Source organism: Mastigoproctus giganteus, chromosome 7, assembly GCF_048544385.1.
Source record: "Mastigoproctus giganteus isolate SK-2022 chromosome 7, ASM4854438v1, whole genome shotgun sequence".
In the NCBI taxonomy this organism is placed as follows: domain Eukaryota; kingdom Metazoa; phylum Arthropoda; class Arachnida; order Uropygi; family Thelyphonidae; genus Mastigoproctus; species Mastigoproctus giganteus.
Window position 1 is genome coordinate 181,212,858 of NC_143581.1, and position 26,710 is coordinate 181,239,567.

The 26,710-nt window shown below is 35.6% G+C and overlaps 1 protein-coding gene across 1 annotated transcript in view; it reads left to right on the plus strand.

Moving 5' to 3' along the window:
- The window catches only part of IleRS-m (Isoleucyl-tRNA synthetase, mitochondrial), a 403,472-nt gene that overhangs the window by 211,791 nt on the left and 164,971 nt on the right, over positions 1 to 26,710 (plus strand). The window contains exons 11-12 of the mRNA XM_090378489.1: positions 5,898 to 6,134; positions 23,111 to 23,271. Of these exons, the coding sequence (XP_090234615.1) occupies positions 5,898 to 6,134; positions 23,111 to 23,271 (398 nt within the window). The remainder of the gene's footprint in view (positions 1 to 5,897; positions 6,135 to 23,110; positions 23,272 to 26,710) is intronic.

Here is a 26,710-nt window from a genome sequence, read left to right on the forward strand (position 1 = left end):
CTGGGCAGAATTGCAGACACTTTCAAATTTGTGGCTATGTGCGTTGTCGTGCAAGCAGAATGAACTGCCATATTCTCCGTACCTAAGCCACACATGATGGATTCTCTGCAAAAGATGTTTAAAAACATCCAGATAGTAGGCAGTGGTAACACTTGGCCATTGGGCATAAACTCTTTTTGCACAATTCCCTTGCTATTGTAGAAAGTGACGAGCTTGATTTTGATTTTTGACCTTTCTTGGTGAACTTTTTTGTCTTTGGGAGAGTTTGTCGACTCCCTCTCCACACTTTGTCACTTCCTTGCGGGGGTTATACTGAAAGCACCACATTTTACCACCATAATGATCGAATTCAGGAAGTTGGGTTTGTTTTCAGCATCTTGCACCTGTCAATGGCCTTCTGTTAATGAATGTGGAACAAACCATGCACAAACCTTAATTTTCTTCAAATCTTGGGTTATTATTATTCAAATGGTTTCCTTGTTAATGCATAGATCTTTTGAAATTATTCTGAATGTTGCATATTGGTAATGATTTCCTGCACCTTTTCAATCAACTGTGGCATTTGAACCATTTTTGGTGGTCCCTAATCTTTGTTGTCTTTCGGTGACTTCCATGGGCGAATTGTTTGTGCTACTCAAACACATGTGCCTGAGACGCACAATTCTCTCCATACACTTGCATCGTCATTTGAAATGTTTCCGTGGCACATTTGCCCTGTTGAGCACAAAACTTGATGTTTGCTCTTCATTTCATTGTCCATCCACAACAACACAGACACAGGAGAGACGTGCAATTCAGCTCATTCTACGTTCTGAAATTACAATTTCTGCTGACCTTGACTTCAGTGCTCAAGGGATAATCACTCTTTTGTTTCACATCTACCCCTTGCAGATGGCATCACCAGCATTCCTCTCCTAACATCAGTCTGATTTTCCATTTACCACAATGTGTATGAAAAGTTTTGCTGAAATATAAGAATATGATGTCAAAATTATTTTTTGCATTGTTTCGTTGTTACTACATTGTAGTAGCCAATCAGATTGGTTAGACAGAATCTTCCCTTAACAAATCTGAGCTGTGATTGCATATAACTGCATTCTGACAAATGCTCCTACATTGCTCTTCGATCATTGACTCCATTATCTTCCCTGGAACAGAAGTCAATAGGAACCACCCCTGAATCCATGTGAATGCTCTCATAATTATGGCTGAAGATGTACTTACCACTTTTCTTAGTCTGCATTATAAATTTTACTTTTCTTTCCTAACTTTTGTTTTTGCATAACTGATTTTTAAAATTCTTAATCTCTTGACAACCTTTATCCTATTTATTCAGAGATTGAATAAATGTGGATGACATATGCCATTGTTTAACAGCATATGTCATCCACATTTACATGTGGACCAAGGAACCAATTTAATTTTCCCAAACTAAGCTCTGTCAGTAACTTGCATTCTTTTATTAAATGGTACAGCTGTGCCTCACTCAAGTTTTACATTAACCATTTTCTATGCTTCCTTCATTTCTGACTGCATATTTGCAATTTTTATGCAAACAATATTTTATTTCCCTTAAGAGATTATCATAGATGTCATATTTTTTAAACTTGAAAGAGTAGATTTCTAGGTACCTTATTGTATGCATTTTCCAGATCAACTAATTCTAAATACAGATTCTTATTATGATTCCATAACTTTTTTTGTTTATCTTAGTGTGAATCTGTGATCGTGACTATCTGAAAATCGATCTTCCCCAAGGTTACATTCAACAATACTTCTAATGGCTCCAATGGCCCAGGTACGAAGTGTTTTGTGGGCAAGCAATTTTATTTTGTTCCTCAAAGCACTATCTCTAAAGAGCTTTTCAGTTGAATATATTCTATTTTGTTTCAACTACCATTTTATTTATTTATATATTAGAATAACTCTTTCATGCTACAAGAAGTAGACAGAGGCCCAGAAAGGAAATCCACCTTTCTGTTTCTTTATCTAACACTATCAACAAACTAACTCAGTTGCTTGGTCACCTTGTGGCACTCCTGCCTCCCCATGGCAGGGCTGGAAACCTGGAGCTAAAAGGAACCAAAATGGACTATGTAAACTTTTCATTGATTAAGAGTGCAAATCCAGATTTCATGGATTTTTCTCAACTCAATGATGACTTAACCAACCCAGAGGGACTGAAGACAGATGTATCCGAGTTAAGCATTGCAGGTTGTCAAGAATGGTAATAAGACTTGAATCTTGCAACCTGCTGGTTGAAACCACTAGCCACAAACACACTAAATCTCTTCTCAAACTCACTTCATATGTTGGGTTTCTACAGATGTTCCCCACATGCCACACTCAATACCTCCAAAGGTGTAATTTCAGAATGGGACCTAATGAATGTCTCAGAGGATGAAATTGTCCAGGAACTACAAGGTCAAAAGGTCACATTGGCAAAAAGAATTATGCCTGAAGAAAGATGGCAAGCTTATTCCAACTCTTAGTATTGTAGACATTTAGTTCACCAAACCTTCCTTAATCTGTGAAAGCCAGTTATTTGAACTGTCACATTTGTCTGTATGTTTCAAACCCAGTAAGATGTTGTGTTAAAAATTTGGAAATTTCAAATCTGTAATGCCCAGTTTTTCTTTACCCCAGTTGTAAAGTCAATCACCCAGCCTTCTCTAATACTTGTGAGCAGTGGAAATATGAGAAAAAAAATCCATAAATACAAGAGAGAAAGAAAGACTCATTTTTAGAAGCAAGAAAACAGTTACAACAGCACCAGCACAATCAAAGAAATATGTACATTGAAGCCTTCCAAAGATGTCATTCAGTATCAGTTCCAACTGATGCATAAATTCTTCCAGGCATCACCATTTTTGAATGGGCTCAATCAGATAGGACTAACAACGCACCAGTGCTAACTTAGTACCAAAGCTGCTCGTATAACTCCTGTAAGACTTGTCCAAATAGAAAACATATTCTGTTAGGAAGAAACACTGACTCCTTATGGATACTGAAATTTACACAAGACAAAACTATTCTGGTGATCCATACATAGGATTATGTGGATAAACAACTTATTTTTCCTCAAAAAAAAAAAAAAAAAAAAAAAAAAGATAAAATGGAATTTGATCACATCAAGCAGACTTCCAAAAAACAGCCACTCAACTTCTTCATTTAAATCCAAACAATGAACAATGTTGTCCAATACAATTGCAGAGGCTTTCACAACAATACTAACGACATCCATGAGATAATTAAACATAATAATCCAGTTGGCATCTGCTTACTATAGATATATTTAACATTTCGAGTAAAAAAAATTATACTCTTTTTACAAGACAGGCCTGTAACAAATAATGCTCACAAAAGGATAGCCATACTCCTAAATTCACAAGGCCCTTGCAGGCACATTCCTTTACAATCCTGTGAAGCTGTTACTATTCATATAGTAATTTGGTATTACTTTGATGCTTGTTTTGATCTACCTGCCTCCCAATCATCCTTGTACCTTTTGTTTATTGTGTGACTTCTGGACATCATTCATTGTGGGGGTCTTCCAGATGAACATAGACAACTCATTGAAATGCACATTGATACACAAAGTCTAACCATACTAAATACTGACTCACCAACTTACATCCATCTCCCTACAGGAACAATCTCCACAGTAGATCTCTCTCTCTCTCTCTGCTCTTTGACCTTCTTTCATAGTACTAAGTTGACAGAGCTTGACAGTCCATTCAGTAGTGGTCACTACCCAGTAATATGTAGAATTCAAAGATCACACTCCATAATCTCAGAAAACCACATAAAATGGAAGTTTTCCAAAGCGAATTTGGTAAAATACACTTCCCACATCTTTTGACAATCAACGCATTGAACCTTACCGTACTGACACAATCACCAATCACATTATGAAACAAATACTAGCAGCTTCATCTACTGCCATCCCACAATCACAGTCAAACAACCATAGACCTATAAATTATTGGTGGAAAGAAACTAAGAGTGCAAAAAAAAGAAATACTGAGCATTGAATCTATTTCACAAACACCTTTCCACCACTAGCCTTATAAATTATAAGAGAATTAGAGCCAAGGTCTGCCACATCAAGAGGAAAGCTAAAAGAGACTCCTGGGTTTGATTCACAACCTCAATTAATAAAAATCAGTTAGTAAGAATAATGTGGAGAAAAATAAAACAACTAAATGGCAAGTTTCCTCCATTATCCTCTCCACTTTTCAACTGGAATGAGAAGAAGTTCTCTACTCTTACAGAGATTTAAAATGCCCTAGGGACTGTATTTTCTCAGTTGTCTGCATCGATTGCATATGATCCATTATTTCAGAAGATTAAAGCTTTAGCTGAAAAATCCAACAGAACTCCATAGGCAAATCTTCTTTACAGTCAACTGCTTACTATGCTTGAACTTCAAGAAGCCATATCTGCCTCAAGGAATAGTGCAGCTGGTCCCAACAGAATACATTACATAATGCTCCAAAACTTAGATAATCAAACATTATTCTTGCTGCTGACCTTCTTCAATTGCATCTTCGCTAAACATTCATTCCCCATTTTCTGGTATCACTCCTATGTACTGGCAGTCCTCAAACCAGGGAAAGATCGCTCTCTATTCCTCGAAACTACAGGCCCATTTCTCTTACCAGCTGCTTCAGTAAACACTCTGGAAAAAATTATACCCTCTCAACTGACTTGGTATCTTGCATCTCAAAATCTAATCTCTGATAATCAATTTGGTTTCAGGAAAAATCAATCATACCTGGATTTCTTAGTCAAAACTGAATCAGACATCAGGAATGAATTGAGCAATCTATCATGGTATGATTTGACATAGAGAAAGCCTTCAACACCTCATTGCCACCTTATTTGCAATAAGAATAAATTATATGACCAAAAATATTTTGAAAACTGTAAACTCATGCCTCTATGTTGATGATCTGACCATTTCTTGCAGTTCACAGAAAATGAGCTTCATTGAGAGGCAACTGAAAATCTCAATAATATTGAACAATAATGTCCTGACTACCTTACCAGAAACCTAGTGTCATACACTTTTGAAACAAATGGAAGATGCATTCTGATTCAGAGATATGCTAAAGAAACTATCCTTCTAAACCTGTCAACACACCTCATTTGGCTGATACTAAATGATCCACAGTTTAAAATGTACTATAGATATAAACCCAGGAAAGGTCAACCTACTAGTATCAGATTGCAAGCACTAACACAAACTTAGAATATACACCTTGACAAAGTTCTCCAAGATCCAAACAGTTTCGATACCCACCCTATGGTCCTCTATTACACCTTCCTGTGAAAATTATTTCTTAAATCAAGAATAACATTCTCTTGCAAATGTCAACATACAACAACTTCATACTGTCCATACACACAAAATCATTTGCATTTTACAAAAATTTATACTGTTAGATCAAAGTCTAAAAATGGAGTGAATACTGCAGCTGTCTTCTCTGTATGCAAGTAGCCATACTGCTGAATTATATGCTATCAAGCTTGTCCTAGAAACTATCTTCCATCTGTCCATCAAAAAAAAGTATAATATTAACAGATTTGCAGAATGCACTGATCTTACAAAATACTTCCTCACCTTCCCATCCTTTAGTAAAGCACATAAGTATTAAGCTGTTGTATATTTCCATGAATAATAGCAATAGTCATCTTGTGCTGGATCCCAGGTCACATTGGGATACCAGAAAATTATACAGGCACTCCCCAGCTTATGTAATAAGCCGGGGGGTGCCTGTATAATATTAATATGTTAATTACTATTAACGTTCTTACATAAATAAAAAAACTTAAATTTGTTTGTTGTAAAATTTTTTCTGTATATTTGGTAATATTTTATTTTCTTCTTACAGAATTGCTTGATTGATAAGAGAGGCTATTATACAATTGAAGCAGGAAAAGAACTTGCAAACAAATATGCTCTATCAGATGGTCAGAAATTAATAATGCAGATTATGAAAAACTACATTGTATATCATGAAAAATATGTTCATTCATATCCTTATGACTGGCGGACTAAAAAGCCTGTCATCACACTGACTAGCTTGCAGTGGTTTATTAACACTGATGTTCTTAAAGAGCAAGCTTTGGTAATTATTCACTTAAAAATTATTGCTGAACATTGTAGTTCATAATGCATGTTAATAACTGCAGTATTTGAACCACCACCTAGTCAATGTTGGTTCAAATATTGCAGTTATTTACTGTGGTTTAAAGAACATTGTTTTGAAACATTGTGGTTTAGAAAAATGGACTTACATATATTAAGGAACCCATTATTATAGCCAGATAGTCTGCTGACTTTCATCAAGAAAATTACAGTGCACTAATAAAAATACATGTAAAAAGGGGGGAAAAAATTTAAATACACAAACATAGGTAATATTTCCAGCATGAAACAAGATTAAACCGAGCACTATCTGCATTTATAGGCAAGAATAGCATCCTTGGCTGTTGTGTGCTGTTCCAGTCCTATGCAGTGTGAAATGAGAGTACAGGCAGTTCTCGCTGTACAAGTTTTTTTTCCCCAAGTATCAAGTATCAACAAAATCGAAAATATGAACATTAATTGCAAAAAATGAATGTTAAACATTCATAAATTCCACATTTCAAACCATGTGCATAGCTATACAATACAGCTTACCCAGCTTTACGATACTAATCCATTCCAGAGACACCATCGTATCGTTAAAATATTGTAACGTGAACCCAATAACACATTGTTTTTTGGTAATTCATTTCAAGATCTCGGAAGTTGAAATTTTTGCTGTATAACTAAGCTATTTATCTCTCTAAAATGTCATTTAAGGTCACGAGTGTGACCTTAAGGCCATATAAAAGGTCATGAGCATGATTTGTAAATTGTATTAGTTACCAGTTCAAATCATTAAAATGCACTACATTCATTGTTATCATGTGTTCTGTTATAAGAATCAATTTTAAATGCCTTTGTGATATTTTTCTAAAGCATATTTCTGGAGGTCATATCTGGAATTGAGTGGTTTTTTTTACGGATCTAGCTGGAATTGAGTGGTTTTTTTTACGTTATTATGGTGAAATGTGTTTCCCCTTTACTGAAATCTTCAGTCGTATAAAAAACATAAATAAATTTTCAGAATCTTCTCTTCATTCCTTTTTTTTTAAGCTTTGTAAACGTGTTACTCCAAGCGAATCATGTTAGTTGCAATTTGTGTGTCGTTAAAAAATGCTTATGCATGCAATCATGAAATTTATAATTTAAAGAGATATCTTGGAAACAAATGCCTCTTGAAACATTTCTGAAGAAGACGACTCCTTGTGCAACAAATTAACAAGCGTGCATTTAGTTGATGGTGATGAAGAATAAACATTCTTTAACATTTGTAAGTCATAAATAATTTCTCTATTATTATAATTTGCTTGATTTTACAGGCAACGTTTTCATTTCTTTGGATAAATCAATCATTGTTTAAACATAAACTAATTAGCCAACTAATTTCATTGTTGAGAACATAACTCCTATTTTTAACCCTAGGTATATGTGAAATAAATTCCTGCTTTACGAGCGCGTGCTAGGAACGACTTGTAAAGTCAGGAACTACCTGTACTCTTTAGTTTCTTAGCTAAGATTTATGCAGACCGACAAGTTCTGTGACAATGTTGTGATCTCTAGAATTACAAGTGATGGCATTTTTGCTAGTTTCACTTTCATTTATACACATGTGACAGGTAATACACGTTATGCCTTCTGTGGAAGTGAGTTTAGCCACCCTGAAAGAGATGGGGACAACATGGTTATTATGAATCCAGTGGTCTACCCTTGTTGTTTCGGTGGGAACAGGAGAAGGGTTAAGAGAAGTAATGCTGTGCACTGCCTCTTGTTTTCTATCATATAAATGATGGAAAATAAGATGAGCAAAATAGTGAGAATTCTTATTTAAAAAGAGAGCCACTCAAGTTAATTAAGAAGCTTCTGTGATTCCTTTTTAGGAGAGAATGACAGGGAGTCTGTATGGGAAAAGCACTACTTTTAGTCTACTGTTATTGATTCTGATAATTCACAATTCACAATTTTTACCAATTTTAGATGGGTAAAAATTTAAATCTTTTTACTCATTTAAAAAACCAAACTCAAACTCTCCACTTATAGCAAGCATCATTTCCTAAACACTCACAAATAATCTTGATCCATCCAACTATGTTGACAATCAGTGAAACAGTATTCTTTAAACAAAAATTTTTCACAACAGAATTTCAATTTACAGATTCATATCTTTATCTTACAAACTTCTTTGCAGCTTCATAAAACATCACTATTTGAAACTTAAATGGGTAAGAATTAAATATTTTAACTTTTATGTACTGTATTTAACAATTTAACATATATTGTGAAGTATCAATTTCATACTTCCAGTATCATGTTCATAAACTTCAAGTTCATAAATCAGGTGTTTAGTGTATTATTCATGATGATAAGAATCAGATATGAATTAATGAAATCAGTATTTAGACTATATAGCGTTTAGGGCTGAAGCCTCAAGCTTTGGAAAAGTCTAGACTATGTATAAGTATAGTGCGAAAGCATCAATAATACATCACCAAATCTGAATTAACAGAATGTTAGCAAAACGGCATCGTTTTTAAGTTATATCTCATATTGTGAATACCTTCACAACGAGTTGCCATGATATGGCACTACTTTGAATAAGTAACGCTTCACCTGAGGAGAAGACTAATGTTACTTATTCTCAGATGTATACCACCACCCAGATGGCACCATTTCAGGGCTATTCGGCCCTTCTTCGGTTGCTCTGAGTGATGCTTTATAGTCTAAACACATCATACACCATCAGGCATCTCGTGGAGTTATACTTCATAACTGTTTTACCATCATTGTCATTGCATCACTCGGGTACCTACCCACCCACTGAAGAAGGGCCCAATAGCCCTGAAACGGTGCCGTCTGGGTGGTGGTATCCCTCTGAGAATAAGTAACATTAGTCTTCTCCTCAGGTGAAGCGTTACTTATTCGAAGTAGTGCAATATCATGGCAACTCGTTGTGAAGGTATTCACAATATGAGATATAACTTAAAATGATGCCGTTTTCTAACATTCTGTTAATTCAGATTTAGCTATGTATTATTGATGCTTTCGCACTATACTTATACATAGTCTGAAATCAGTATTTAAATAGTGATTACTTTATTGTTATTAAACAGTCTCTTGGCTCGCTCTTAAAATTATTCATGTATAAAGTATATGAAAAAATTCATTTTAATTTAAACTTTGATGGCTTATGGGTCGCACCTTTTCCACCTTGCAATAAATGCACTACTCCTAATAAGCAGTCATGCTTGTAGAGATTGATGGACCTGTACTCTGTACTCAAGCTATTAGTAAAATAATAAGAGGAGTTTACCTCAATATAGTGCGTAGAACACTTCCGTATGATACCCTCCAGAAATTAAAACGAAAAAATCGACAACTTACCGGTACATTAGAGTAAAATATAAATAATTAAATAATCAATTTAACACAATTCAAATCAATTTAAAACAATTAAAAATCAAATTAACGCAATTAAAAGAATCTAAGAAAACATTCAAAACGGTTTTTGAATCGTTTTGAAAATCGTTTTGAATATTTTTGTTAGATTCTTTTAATTGTGTTAATTTGATTTTTAATTGTTTTAAATTGATTTGAATTGTGTTAAATTGATTATTTAATTATTTATATTTTACTCTAATGTACCGGTAAGTTGTCGATTTGTTTCGTTTTTTCCGTTTTAATTTCTGGAGGATATCATACGGAAGTGTTCTATGCACTATATTGAGGTAAACTCCTCTTATTATTTTACTAATATTATTATCAATGTAGAACATTGAGTAGTACAGCTCTGATTCATACTATGTACTCAAGCTATGAACGGTTTTAACTTTGTTTTTGAAGAAATTGTTTTTCAAGGAATTTATCAGACACGAGTGATAGTTCTGTTAATGAAATGGTGTGGTTGGAGTTGTGTACAATTGGTCTCGATGAAACAAAATTTATTTTTAAGATCTTTGCTTCGATTCAAAGTGCTGTGAATGTAATGCTCCTTATTATGCTCCCCTTAGTCACGAAAGGATAGCGAGATCTGACATTCTGGAAATTTGGCTTATGAAAATTCAGATATTGACGAAAAAGAAGAAGAATCTCTTTTGCTATAGAAGCCAAATATTAATACATTTTCCATACTAGAGCCACAAGGAAGAAGAATGCTGCAATTACTTAGCAAGGATCTTGAAGTTTGCAGGTTGAAGCTTCTTCGAGTTTTGCATGAAAATATTTGTAAAAGAGTAGCAGCAGTTCCCCATGCTCATTAACATTAGTAGAGGCATATGATGCAAGAAAGCAAGCTTATGCAGCATCAGCCAAAAAAAAAAAAAAACACTTCCATTTCACCCCTCCATTCGTTTGAAATACCTGTCCAGCCGAGCTTTAAATTTATTTAGGCTATCAACTTCTACAACAAGGGATGGTGCCGACCGGGCTAGCCGGGTGGGTAAAGTGCTTGCCTGGCAACCCAAAGGTCGCGGGTTTGAATCCCGCCTCGGGCTTGGATCAAAGTACTGCAAAAACCTTGGGAGGTGCATTATGGCCACCGAAGCCGATGCGCCAACAACTACCAAAAAAAAAAAAAAAACAAGGGATGGAAGTCTGTTCCACCAACCAACTACCTGCTGGCTAAAGGCAAATTTCCGCACATCTATCCTACATCTGTCTTTCCTCAATCTGAATTTATGCCCTCTCTCAGGTGATTATTCTGAGCAAGAGGAAGAATCCCATCAGCATTGAGCATGCTCAAACCATTCAAGGCTTTATACACCTCTATCAGATAACCTTTACGGTGCCTAGTCTCCAGACACTGTAATTTGCAAAACTTAAGCCTTTGTTCCATTCACTAATCTTGTTGCCCTTCTCTGTACTCGTTCCAGCAGCTCTACATCCTTCTTGAAATGAGACCTCCAGACCTGTATATACAGTACTCATGGTATGGCCTGACCATTGCCTTATACAAGGGAATAATCACTTCCTTATTGAGCTATAACTGAGCTAGAAAAATTCCTGTATATCATTGACAAGACACCATGAGCAACTCTTGCAGCCCATCTGCACTGCTCAGAGAACTTCATATCTGCCTGCACAATTACCCCCAGGTCCTTTTCATTTTCTACCACTGTCAGTGTAGTACCACAGAGTTGATATGTAGCTCTGGGGTTGCTGTTTCCCATATGTAGTACTTTACATTTGTCAATGTTAAACTTCATTTGCCATCTCTCAGCCCATCTGCTCAACCTTTCCAGATCCTGTTGCAGCAGCATAGCATCAGTAGTGTCCTTAACAACCCTGCCAACCTTTGTATCGTCTGTAAACTTGGACATTAAGCTTGATATACCATCATCAATATCATTTATAAATACAGAAAACAATAATGGACCCAATGTTGAACCCTGAGGGACTCCACTAATAACATTAGTCCACGATGAGCAGTGTCCATTGATTACCACTCTCTGTCTTCTCTCCCTCAACCACCCCTTTATCCATAGCAGCAATTTGTCTCCAATGCCACACTGCTCCAATTTAGCATTAGTATAGGCATATGATGCAAGAAAGCAAGCTTTGCAGCATCAGCCAAAAAAAAAAAAAAAAAACCCTTCCACTTCACCCCTCCATTCGTTCGAAATACCTGTCCAGCTGAGCCTTAAATTTATTTAGGCTATCAACTTCCACAACAAGGGATGGAAGTCTGTTCCACCAACCAACTACCCGCTGGCTAAAGGCAAATTTCTGCACATCTGTCCTACATCTGTCTTTCCTCAATTTGTATTTATGCCCTCTCAGGTGATTATTCTGAGAAAGAGGCAGTATCCCATCAGCATTGAGCATGCTCAAACCATTCAAGGCTTTGTACACCTCTATCAGATCACCTCACCGGTGCCTAGTCTCCAGACACTGTAATTTGCAAAACTTAAGCCTTTCTTCGTAAGAGAAACCCTTCGTTCCGTTCACTAACCTTTTTGCCCTTCTCTGTACCCGTTCCAGCAGCTCTACATCCTTCTTGAAATGAGGCCTCCAGACCTGTATACAGTACTCAAGGTGCGGCCTGACTATTACCTTATACAAGGGAATAATCACCTCGTTATCCCTGCTAGAAAAATTCCTGTATATCATTGATAAGACACCATGGGCTACTCTTGCAGCCCATCTGCACTGCTCAGAGAACTTCATATCTGCCTGCACAATTACCCCCAGGTCCTTTTCATTCTCTACCACTGTCAGTGTAGTACCACAGAGTTGATACGTTGCTCTGGGGTTGCTGTTTCCCATATGTGGTACTTTACATTTGTCAATGTTAAACTTCATTTGCCACCTCTCAGCCCATCTGCTCAACCTTTCCAGATCCTGTTGCAGCAGAATAGCGTCAGTAGCATCCTTAACAACCCTGCCAACCTTTGTATCGTCTGCAAACTTGGACAATAAGTTTGATATACCATCATCGATATTATTTATAAATACAGAAAACAACAATGGACCCAACACTGAACCCTGAGGGACTCCACTAATAATATTAGTCCACGATGAGCAGTGTCCATTAATTACCATTCTCTGTCTTCTGCCACTCAACCATCCCTTTATCCATAGCAACAATTTGCCTCTAATGCCACACTGCTCCAATTTGTGCAGCAGTCTTCCATGTGCAACAGTATCAAAAGCCTTTCTGAGATCCAAATATATAATATCAAAGTTATTCCCTGCATCCTATTCTTTTGTGACTACATCATAGTATCCAATCAAATTGGTCAGGCAAGACCTTCTCTTAACAAAACCATGCTGTGTCTGAGCTATAACTGAATTCTTGTCAAGATGATCCTGCAGTGCTTCTTTAACCAGTGCCTTCCTTAATTTTCCTGGAACAGAAGTTAAACTCACAGGTCTATAATTACTTGTGTCAGTATTTGATCCTCCTTTGTGAATTAGGTTTACATTTGCACATCTCCAGTCTGTGGGTACCTCCCCTGAGTCCAAGGAAGCTCTCATAATTATGGCTAACGGATTGCTTACTTCCTTTGCTGCCTCCTTTAATATAACTGGATAGATCCCATCCACCCTAGGTGCCTTTCTTGTATTTATCTTCAACAATTTCTCCTCCACTGTACTCTCAATTATTACAAGATCATCTAGCTCAGTGCCAGTGTTTACTTCATCTATGGCATTCCCCTTCCTGAATAACTCCTCATGTGTGAATGTAGATGTAAAATATTGATTGTTTGTTAGCTACCTGAGCATGATTATCAATAGTCAACCCATCTATATTAAGTGGTCAAATCTGATTCATCCCTTTCCTTCTAGAGGTTACGTAAGTAAAGAACTCTTTGCTGTTTTTGTTTGCATCCTTTGCCAAGGATTTCTAGTAATCTGCCTTCGCCTGCCTACCATCCTTTGTGACTTGATTACAGACTAATTTATATCTACCATAGGTTTCTGTGTCACCTGATATTTTATATGCATTCCATACATTTTTCTTCTCTTCCACAAGCCTGATTAGATCATCTGACATCTACTTAGGCCTCAACCTTGAACAGCACTTCTTAGTCGGAATGAAAAGCCTAGTAGCCTCCGATAATGAGTCTCTGAAGGCTTCCAATTTAGAATTCAACGTTGGTAACATCATCAGTTGATCCTCCTGTACAGAATTTAAGAACTGTCTGAGACCACTGTAGTCAACTTTATGAAAACAAAAGCCCTTCCCTTTAGCCTTGATGGTAGTTATATCCTTAAGTAATTTCCACATCAGTACACCCAGTGGTTCCTTTATCTGCAAATTCTTAATGCACAAATAATCACTTCTGATAATCAGATCAAGAATATTACTCCCTCTGGTTGCCTCTCGAACATGTTGCTGTAGAAAACAGTCATCCGATAAATACAAGTTCCAATGCACAAGTTCCAGTCAATATCTGGAAAGTTAAAATCCCCCATTATAAGACATTCTGATTTACTGGCCCACTCTATTTCTCTGCACAAATGCTGATTATACTCATGGGATTCATTAGGCCTATAACACACACCTACTCTCATTTTTACTTTCCTAGTGCTTATGTCACACCAAAAAGACTCGACATTGCATTGTCCACCAACATCAATTGGATGCACTTCCTTAGATTTTGTGTTTCTTAACTAACAGCATAACCCCTCCTCTCTTCCTGTCCTGTCTATCCTTTTTGTACACATTGTACTATCCAAATTCCAATTCTGCACTGTTTATGTCTGTGTGACGCCACATCTCTGATATCCCAACAATATCTGCCTTTGATATCTTGACTGGCACTACAAGCTTGTCAAATTTATTAACTATACTCCTAGCATTGGTGTACATGCAAGTATACATGCACCTGTTTCTACTCTTAGTTACCCTATCACACCCCTTGTATTAATTTGTTTCACTCTGACTCCCAGCAGTCCTGGAAATCTCCATTGTCTTGCTTTCCAGGCTACTGCTCATTCTAATAGAAGCAGTGCAAGAATCACTTTTGCCTCTGCCTGCGGCACTGTTAACCTTTAGTCTGTGTATCCCCCCGAAGCTAGCAGTTTTCCGACCGACCTAACACTGCCTCGATAGCATCAGCAAATATTCTTGAACGCTTTCTATTTAAGTGCACTCCATCTCGGTAGAAGCAGTCTCTCCTGTCAACAAGCACAGACCAGACTGAAAAAAATTGTACCCCTTGATCCTTGAACAATCTCTACACAGTCGAATCGATCGACAAGGCCCTCATCATATACTCCCTCCTATCATGTCTATGCAGAACTGCAGACACTTTCACATTCAAACCTAACTTGTGACTTTTTTTGAACGTTGACCTATACTTGTTGAGTAAATCTGCAGATCTCTTATTCTTAATGTCATTAGTTCCAACGGGTACAACAATATCACCTTTTGTGCCCTTAAAAGATGATATCTGCTCTACAATGTCATCAACTTTTGCCCCTGGCAGAAGTACCCTGGTTCTGTTCCCTACCTATCCTTCTTGCGTAATATATTCCTCATCTTCCTAACAATAGTCACCAACAATAAATAGTTTCTTTGGAACCAGCGCATTCTGCTTTGGAGATTGCCTCTATGTTGCCTGAAGCACTGGAGTGAGCTGTGCCGTTGAGCTGGGCAGCTGAGAGCTTGATGGGTCCCTCATATTAATTTCTTTGAGGGCATTTACCCTACACCTCAAGCTCTTATAGACGCCCATCGGAATGCTGAGTTGGCGCCTAATTTCTTGTCACTACGCATCTAGCACACACAAAGACATCCTCCTTGGCTAGATCATGTCCCATTTTAGAAAGTGCAGCAAATATTTCACAATTCGCTCATTTTTTGAGACTGTGATGCATTGGAGAATCACCCCCTTCGTTTCTCACCTGAGTCACAGCACTCTCGCTAGTCTGTGATCTTTGCTTCACAGCTCTAGTCTGGTCATGATTTCCGTTCAAATACAATTTAATTACCGATGAAATTTAATAAGATTAATAATATTTTTGATTAATTGACAATACTATAATAAGCTAACTGATTCCTAATTGAATGCTTTGTATTACGCTATCTAGTTTTACTTTATACCTTATGCTATCAGTTTGAGATATATGTACATTATGCTATTTCTTATTGGCTGCAACTGGCAGCTAGTTCAACAGTATTACAATTATTACAATATTGGTGCCAATACTGGGAGTCGTAACTTCCAAAAATCGCTAGTTAAATTCAAAATAAGAAGCTAACGAACACTGCAAAATCTATTTATTATCTCTGTAAAACACAATGTAGTAAGTTAATTAATGAAGAATACTGTAAAAATTAAAAATACTTATCCCTTTACAGCAGTCCAAAATCCACCGACTGTTCTCTTCCAGGAGAACAGTCGGTGGAACGACTAGTGCCCCGCGTTTTCTTTTGTTGTGGAAGTGGGTAGCCTAAATAAATTTAAGGCTGAGCTGGACATGGGATTCATGATAAAATATTATAAATAAAATAATTTGTTAAATAAAAATAATAATAATCAAATAATGTCATAGAAAAGTCCAGAAATTCACAGTTAGAAGATACTCGTATTTTCTGGAACCTTCTTTAGTTGACGCAAAAAAAAAAAAATTTCTTTCCATAGAAAATTCTCGAAGAAGAAAACATTGTTTAAGCACCGACTAATCTAGAAAGAGTCAATCAGTCAGAGGCAGTCATTTCATTCTATAGTGAATAATGATCATTGTCGTGGTGAAATCTATTGTTTGTGTTATTGAACGTTATTGTTCTAGTGAACTATATTTCCATTAGTACAGCGCCTCCGTAGCCAGGTGGACAGGAGCAGCAGTGCATGTTCCATTAGTACCTACAAGCATTTCCAACATTAAATATTTGAGGTTAATAATATTATTATTGTTTTCAAATTACCCATGGCTCATGCAAAGAAGAAAACAAGACAATATTTGACTGAATATCTGTCGTATGGTTTTACTGAATCACCAGCCTCCGTAGCCAGGTGGGAAGGAGCAGCAGTGCGTAGCACACGCTTCTTGATTAGACCGGGGTTCGAGCCCGTCACCACCAAATACGGAGGATGCGGAAAGGTCAGGGAATGACCACCGCATATCCCGGAGGAATATGGCCTTAGTTGCTAATGCTCCTAAAAACCAAATAACAATAACTGAATCACCAGAGAATATCACAAAACAAATGTGTCTTGTATGTATGACTGTGCTGTCTAATGATAGCATGAAGCCAAGTATACTTCATCACCATTTGGAGACAAGGCACAACAAAAAGAAAAATAAATCAGTGGAGTATTTCCGAAAACTACGAGACAATTTTCAAGGAAGAAACAAATTGGATCAGATTTTTAGTAAACAAGCAAGCAATAAAGATAGCGGTTTATTAGCATCATATGAAATCAGCAAAATAATAGCAAAATCTGGAAAGCCACATAGCATTGGTGAAACTGTCATCTTGCCTTCAATATCAGTTGTAATTTCAACAGTGTTAAACAAAAATGCACGCGAAATTACTGATAACCTTCCTTTGAGCAATAACACAATATCCAGCCGCATTGAAGAAATGTCTGAAGATGTAGAAAATCAACTTATTGCTCAATTACGAGTGAAACAGTTTGCAATGCAACTCGATGAATCAACTTTGATGGGCAATGAAGCACTTTTATTGTCATATGTAAGATGTATGGATGATAATCAACTCATAGAGGAAATGCTTTTTGCAAGATTCCTCAGAACAGATACTAAAGGTGAAACAACATTTAAGGAAGTCCAGTCTTATTTTAGAGAAAAAATATTCCACTCAAAAATTTAATGGCTTGTGCTACTGATGGCACTCCTTCCATGGTCTGTAAGTACAGAGGTTTTATCACTCATTTAAAAAATGCATTGCCAAAAGTATTTTGCATACATTGCATGATTCATCGCCAACATCTGGTGCTGAAGAGATTGAGTGGACGTCTTCATGAAGCCTTAACTCTTGTAATAAAAGCTCTCAACCTCATTAAGGCTAATGCTCTTCAAGATCGTCTCTTGCAAATTTTGTGGTGAAAATGAAGAAAGATTTGGCCGGCTTGTACTGCATACAGAGGTGCGATGGTTGTCTAAAGGCAATTGTATTCGTCATCCTTTGGGACAGTATTGTATCATTTCTAAACGAAAAGGAGATTGGAAAATAGTTGGTTGCCACGAAAACAGACATTTTACCTCTCAGATGTGGTTGAAAAACTGAATTCTCTTAATAAGCTGCAGCAAGGACATAATTGTGATTTAATATCTAGCAAAGAAGCCATTAATGCATTCCTAGGAAAACTCAAATTGTACAGTCTTAATATCTCAAGCCGTGCATTTGACCAGTTTCCAAACCTTGCTTCAGTTAGCAGTGATTTAAAAGATGATGATTGTGTTGTGTATGTTGATCATTTAAAAAAAATTTATGAAGACATGCAAGTTCGGTTCAAGGACCTACTAGAGTTGAACATCCCAGATTGTGTGCTGATTCCGTTTGAAGTAAATGTTGCTGATGTTGAAATTGATTTACAAGATTAACTTGTTGAATTGCAGTCTGATGAGACAGTCCGAAGTCTATTCAAAAAAGAAAGCATGATGTATGGAAGAATAGTGACATTGCATGTAAATATCCGCTTTTATGGGAGAAAGCTAAAATGTATGTCATTGTTTTCCCATCATCTTATCTTGTGGAATCTGACTTTAGTCGTGTAACACAGTGGTTAACAAAAAATCATAATCGACTTGATATAGTAAAAAGAGGTGATCTTCGTCTGACTCACAAAATTGGAGCCAGATATTAAAATGCTAATATCAAAACATCAGCCACAAGGATCTCATTAGTAGGGCCTATTTAATGGGATCCTATTTAATAGCATTAGGAATAAATTTATATATGTTGTTTGAAATAGTATTTTTAAAAATTTTTTTTTACTAATTCTGTCATTACAAGTAAAAATATGTTTCAGTTTTATCAATTAAAATTTTGAAAATTTGTAATTTGCATTTTTTGTATTATATTGGAATTGTTTAATTATTATCTTTTACTAACCTACAAATAAATATTTCATTTAGGAATATTACATATGCGTATATGGGGGTCCACATACGTAAAGTTAGGACTCAGGGGGTCCACAAGCAAAAAAAGATTGGGAACCCCTGATCTAGACCATTAAGTCCATGAAGTTTGCCAATCTGCACGAAATTTATGAGAAAGCTTGCACGTAATTTGGAATAATGTTAGTGAAAACACTATTATAAAATTCTACATTTATGTAAGGTAGTGATAAAATCTCGTGGAGGATAATTGATGAAAAATCAGTTCAGTTGTTAACATTAATCATTTTAATATTTTTTTGCTGTAAAGTTTTCAGTGCTTAATGAAAATCTTAAACTACTTTTTAGTTTGTTGCTTTTTTTCATACTAAGCCTTACATTGTCACAGCTAATCTCAAAAAAAAAAAAAAAAAAAAAAAAAAATGGAGGAAAACTGTTACTTTTAGGTGGGGTATATATGATATCCAAAATATTTTTTGCAATGTTCCTTTTTTTTTTTTTTTTTTTGCCTCTTCATTTGTTACTGCATCACAGTATCCAGTAAGATTTGTCAGACAAGATTACCCCTTAACAAATCTATGCTGTGACTGCAGTATAATTTCATTCCTGTCTAGGTGGCCCTGCATTATATCTTTAACCAGTGACTCCATTAATTTTCTTGGAACAAAAGTTAAGCAGCCAACATGTCTGTAATTACTCATGTCACCTTTTGATGATCACCCTTTGTGTTGTTGTTGTTATTTGGTTTTTAGGAGTATCTCTAGTCTATCAGGACAGATCTCTGAATCCAAAGATGCTAAGGGTTTGTTTACATCCTTTGCTCCCTCCCTTCATATAATTGAGTAGATCCCATCCACCACAGGGAAACTTTTTTTATGGTTAACTTCAACAATTCTTCTTCCACTTTCCTTTCAGTTTTCACAAAATCATTTAGCTCTCTGTTAGATTTTGATAAACTTCTTGGCATTCCCCTCCCGAAAGAACTCATGCATGAATGTAGTTGCCAAATACCTATTAAATTTGCCATCAGCCTAAGCAGGATCATCCACAGTTAAACCATCAACATCAAATGGACCAATGTTTTTAAATCCCTTCCTTCTACCGTTGTGATAAGTAAAGAAGTCTTTGCTGCTTTTCTTTGCATTATTTGTGAGAGACTTCTCATAAACTGCCTAGCTTGCCTAACCTCCTTTGTGGCTTGATTGTAGACTGGTTTATATCTACCTTAGGCTTCTGTATAACCTGATAAATTATATGCATCCCATGCATTTTTGTTCTCTGCCACAAGTGTCAGAAATACAGTAGGAAACTTTAAAAAAATATATACTTATAAACAGTAAATTGAAAAAGAATAAATATTAATACTTTAGATAACAAAATAATAGTGAAGGAAAAAACTTTTCCTCTCTATTAAAAAAAAAATGGAATATAAAAGAGTATGGAAAAGAATAATTAAAGAAAAAGAATAATCTAAGAATAATTAGGTTTAAGCCTTGAACAGTATTTCTTACTTGATATTAAAAGCTTTGTAGCTTCTATAAGTTCCCTGAATGCTTTCCATTTAGAATTTTCTGTTAGCAGCATCATCAGTTGGTCTCACTGTATCGAATTTAAAAGCTGTTGAGACCACTGTATTTACTTTTCAAAAGCAAAAGCCCTGTTTTTTTTTTTACCCTTGACAGTGTTCAGGTTGATAAAGACTGACTATTGCAATTGAAATTATCCATGTTTTATGTGATTTCATTTCTTATATACCCTATATTTTATTGTGTATTATTGAATTTAACAGTTTATTGTAAGTATCGCTTTAGTCATAGACTAAATTTTATTTTTAGTCTTCATAGTCTGGTTAGCACAAAAGAACTTGAATGTATCCAGTTCCTTTTTTTTTTTTTTTTTTTTTTTTATGAAATCCCCAAACATGAAGATATTAGGACCTGTAGTACTTTGTACCATCCGTGGATTGCAGGTTGAGAAGATAGAAGATAATTGTTGACATTAGACATGATATTTCTGTCGATTGCAATTTTCAGCAAATACGTGCAAAGGAAGGTTGTTTCAGAAAAGAGAGGTTGAAGGGATAAATGAGGAAGAAGAAGAAAAGTTGGTTCTGTGAGGTTGAAGTTGGAGAGTAAATGGATGATGAGTGACTGCAGTATGTATTTGGACTGGTTTGGAAGAAAGGGTGATATAGACCAGCAACAGTAGAACAATCTTGTAGCCCTTCTCTGTACCCATTTCAGTAGCTCTACAACCTTCTTAATATGGTGCCTCCAGACCTGTATACAGTACTCAAAATGTAACACGATCACCTTATCATTGCTTTATACAATGTGATAATCACCTCCTTATCCCTGCTAGCAAAATTTCTGTATATCATTGACAAAATCACATGAGCTGCACAATTACCCCCAGGTCTTTTTCATTTTCCACTACCTTAAATGTGCTGCTACACAGTTATACATTACTCTGGGTTTACTGCTACCCATATGCAGTACCTTGCATTTGTCAAGGTTAAACTTCAATTGCAATTTCTCAGCCCATCTTTGTAAATTTTTCAAGATCTTGTTGCAGCAGCATACATTCATTACTGTCAGTAACTACCCTTCCATCCTTTGTATCATCTGCAAACTTAGACATTAAGCTTAATATGTCCTTCAGTGTCATTAATAAATATTGAAAACAATGATGGGTTCAGCACTGAATCCTGTGGGACTCTACTAATAACATTAGTCTATGAAGAGCAGAGCAGTGTCTGTTGATAACCACTCTGTCTTTTCCCCTCAACCGTCCCCTTTATCCGTAGCAGTAACTTTCCCTTAATGCTACATTACTCCAGTTTGTATAGCAGTCTTTTATGTACAACAGTATCAAAAGCTTTCCTGAAATATCAAACAATATCAAAACTTTCCTGCTCTGCTCAACCTGCAGAAGCTCTTAACCTTCAAGTGGCACTTTCCCAACAGCATCATCAACGCACTGAGCTCCGCCGACATTAAGATCTGTGGTCCAGTGTTTTGGCCTAAATGAAAAAAGACAAAATCCATATTCACTTTCCGTCACTCTTCCTGTAACTGTCATTACTACTAAAACTTACTCCAAGTGAAAGGTGTTCAGACTTGCTCAATCAGTCTATCAGGTTATACCCAGATTGTACTCTACAGTACAGCCCTATATGATCAGTATCTCAGAAGGCCCAGTTCAAATGCAATTATCAATAACTCAGAGCTATTTAGTTTATTCTTATGCTGCAGAAAGTGATTTATTTGCTGTGATTTATGTATTACTGGGGTATTACTGACCCCAGTGAAATCTTCCAGAACTTGTGATTTCATATTACTCACTACTGAAGAGACTACATCTAATAACTTGTATGGTAAATCATATACAATATATTCATCCATTTTATGCATATTTTTTATTATCTGAACCTCAGTTCCATTTACCTTGGTTAATTGAGATTCTGTTGTATAGCTTTCCTCCAACATGCATTGCGACACTAAATGAAAAAACACCTGATTAGAAAAAAGAAATTTTTAATATCATATATGACCCCTTAAGCTTTAATGACATCAATAAACCCTTTGGGTGATGCTTTCTAGAAATTTTTGGTGTATGCTGACTGGAATCTTGCTCCATGCCTCCCACAAGGCTATAGCTAGTTGTCTGCTTTAACTGGAACATACTGTTCTAGCTATCAGTTTGTTCTTTCAAAACATTCTTACAGTATTCAGTTATATCCAATTATGGGCTTTAATCTGAATGATAAGTTTCCTGATGTTCTTCTCAAACTGCTGTTATAGTGGCGTGCTTGGTGAGACATGGAATGTTGTCATGCTGATACAAATATGGCCACCCTCCAAAGAACTGCTGCACTGCAGGTAATCATTATCATTATACCATCACCACTGAACTTTATTGTTAGGGCAATACATCTGAGTGAAAATGTTCTTTGGGCATACATCACAGCAAGGCACACCCATCTAATGCCTGGACTGCATAGTGTGATTCATCACTTCCACAGTGTGTCCTGCCACCGCTGTTATGTTCAATACTTCCATTCTATGGCACCAGGATAGATGGTTAAGTGGATTACTGAGAAACAGCTTTGGCTTACAAGCCACTGTATGATCATGGTAACACATTCTCTTAAGTGTTTTCTGGTGCTTGTTGGTCCTACACTTATTCTAGTTTTATCAGCTAACTTGAGTCAATTCTCATTACCTTCAGTCATTCATTGGCATGTGATGCTTCCAACAGTTCATTTTGGGTATCTCTGCCACTGTGTAACAATATATTCTCACATATGTTGTGAAGGGATCTAGACCTCTGGAATTAACCATTATTTCCTGGAGATAGGTGTCTCAATATATGTTGGAAGATAGCATATGCATAATGTAAGTGTTGTGAATAATTAAAATTTTAAATGGTTTTACAATATTTTAGGAATGCTTGAGAGATGTCCAAATACGACCTCCAGTTTTAAAAAAGTACTTTGAAAGCATGCTCACAGCTTGTCCCCAGTGGTGTATTTCACGCCAGAGGGTCTGGGGTGTTCCCATACCAGTGTTTTATCAAGGACCGAAAAAGACACCCATAATTACAAAGTATGAGTTCTTACAATATTTGCTCATTATAATAATTGTGATAATTGCATATATATAAATATTATTTATTAGAAAATAAGTATATAAACAAGGACCCGAGGTCTTGGAAAATTAATTTCTCTGGCTCTCAAGCCTTTGTAGGTTACTTTATGTAGCAACCAGATTTACCAGGTTTCAGTGATCCCTGTTATATATAGTATAACTTTGTTATAACAGAGAGGAAAAACTTGTTAGATTAGATTGTTATTGTATCAAAATAATAATTAAAATGTACAAAAACGCTGAATAAAGCACAAAAAATCGAGAAAATTAGTTGCACAGGATTAGCATAAAATAACTTCCTATGATGAATTTATATTTTATAAAGGGATATTTATTTATTACCCATGGGAATACAAAATTTTGAAAAATTTGTGGGGAACAAATTATTACAAACCTCAATTTAAGCATTAACTACCTTCATTTTCAGTTATTAAAGCAACTTACCAAGGAAAATTAGTTACAGAATTCTTGAATTACTCTCTATCAATGCTGAAAATCTCTCTCTCTCTCTCACACACACACACACACACACACACACACACACACACACACACACACACACACACACACACACACACACACACATATTAAATTTGAAGGAACAGGTTTTGTAAATATTGTCTTTCAAGGTGCCCCATAGCCACAACTTAAAAGAGTTTAAATCAAGGTGTTTTCAGAGACCATTTAATATAAAGTTCCAGCCAGTGAGATTCTAACTGAATATATCCTTGAGAAGACTAGTTTAACTTCAATGTAAATGTGGTAGTGTTCTGCCTTGCTGGAATATGGTTGTCAAATGGTGCCTCATTTGTCTAATTCATGTAAAAGGATCCTGGCATAATTTTCCCCACTTATTGTAATTATTTTCAGTACTCCCATTAACCTCTTCCTCAATGAAAAGTAGATCAATAAAAAACTGTAATGTAAAGCCACACCAACGTTTTGATCATGGAATGCAGTTTCAGTATAAATACAGTAGTACTTCTTTATCAAATGACACATAAGGTTAGGTTTGATCTTGTATGGATTTAGCCTTAAAGTCTACCTCATGACTTTAAAATCATCTTCTGTTTCTTAAACAGTTTGGGATATTTCCTTAGTGTGTCATTGGGCATTGTTGGCCAGCACTTCTAGAGAAATCATGCACTTTTAAATTTTTCATGAAGGCAGTGATTGCATTAGCAGCTAAGAGAGAAGACTCTCCCTCCCTTCATAGGCTTTAAGGAATTTCAGGACAGAAGAAATCATTTTTATAATAACATATGATTAATATATTCTTCAATTGTTAAAGCCATTTCTGAGTGATTAAATAGCATATGATGTTCATCCAGTTTATCACCCAGATTTATTTATTTATTAGCAACTTCTGAAAAAAATTTGCATTTGATGGATTGTTGTCTGAAGATTAGCTCAGAACAACCTAAAAGATCTTAATTCATACCATGAAGTTGTCTTATGCTCATCCTATTTATTCACTTCTCACCATCAAACACATAACTCTTCTGCTATAATGTAACAATATCTGAAATGGCAGTGTGTATTTAAATATTATACAAAGAACAGTTGCACCAACATTAATTAATTTTCATTGTTACATATCAGGGAAATGGTTTACTGCAGAATATAAACAACAATGAAGAGGTCAGCATAACCAACTTCGTAGCCTACAAGCTGAGCAGTAGTTCTTGTGGCAAAGTTTATAAGAAAAATGAAACAAACTCTCCAGAGTTGCACTTCAAGTTGTATTCAAACAGCAACGGTGAACAATGAACTGTAGAATCCTTATTTTACATTGCTCTTGACAGATAAATGAGAGTTGCATATTTAAAAAAAAAAAACACAAATTTACATTATCTCTGTAATTTAAAGCAGTCATTTTAGTGTGAACTTTTCTCTACTTCTGTAAGATTTATTTATTTAATTCTCCAGAACTTTTTTATGCTGAGTGAGAACAACTGTGTTTCCCAACTTTCTTGCAGGGATGTTCAAGAAAGATCTTTTTTAGTTTACAAGTTATAGGAATGTTTTAATATCATTTGCATTTATAAAAATTGAATACTAACATTAATTATAGTTCAATGATTTCTAGTTATTTTGTCTTAATCTAATATTAAAAATAGTAAGGCTTCTTTTTAAAAAACTCCCACACTATTTTCTCTATTTGGTTAAATAGTTAAAAAAACAATAGATGAAAGAATTTTAAAAAACCAACATTATCCATCCTGATATGCATTCCATATGAAGTGTGGAATGCATATCAGGTCCTTTTTTAAACCTAAATAAAACCGATTATAAACTGAACTTAATTTACTTAACAGTGAAATCTGGAAGGAGTTACTTCTTTGAAGATAATTGGTCTTACTATCAATATAAGAAAGTATTTCTTTTTGGGCATTCACTTGTTTTCAGTTGCTGTTTTTGGGAGAATGACAGAATGGTGGTTTATATGCTATGGAGCAGTCAGGTGTTTTTGGCCGATGCTGTTTAGTTACATCTAGGAGTGGAGGAAACTTGATCTTGTCAAGTTTCATATTCCTAAAAAATTCAGAGGTGATCTGGCATTTATTGTGTTCTTGTCATGTAGTTTAAATTTTGTGATTGCCAGAGCTTCATTTCTTCATAATTTATGTTCATTATTTTCTTTTATTAGGATTATTGAATTATCTAACTTTCGGGGCATGCACACAATTTTTTACACAAGTGGAAAGTTTGGTTTTGCCTCCTTCGTTATTTTTAAAATCTGTATTTGTGATTATGTGTATGTGCTTGATATGTCTGAATGACCATATCTCATAGTTGTTGACCACTATATTTTGCCTGGCACTTATCTTGACAGTTCATCAAATAGACAGTACTAAGTCATTTATTTCATAGCTGACTTTACTAGAAATTTTAAAATATGAGCTGATTTTTGAATAAATAGAAAAAACTAATTTTATATCTCTATTATGAAAAGCGTTTCTAATTTATTTTGCTATGGAACTGTGGTATAGTAGGGCTATTAGTTTTGCTGTAATCCTGTTGTGGCTTTTAACTTTTGTTGGGATTAGATTTTTGGCAGTTTTTATAACTTCATGTATCAAGGAGGGAAATAAGATCTTACACACAATGCTGAGCTAATATATTGTAGTTTGTGTTCTAAATTAGTAGTAGTGGTGGAAAGTGATGCGAGAAGGCAAGCTTACATAGCATCAGCCAAAAAAAAAAAAACTACACAATCCATACCTTCCAAGAATTTGTCTAGTTCTTCCCTGTCTTTTAATGTATAATATTTATACATTAATATTTATACTTTAATGTATAATATTTCACCACATTGTGTACTTGTGTTTATAGAACAGATTTTTTTTACACTGTGGGTGATGACAACTGTAATGTAAGAACTATCCCGAACTGA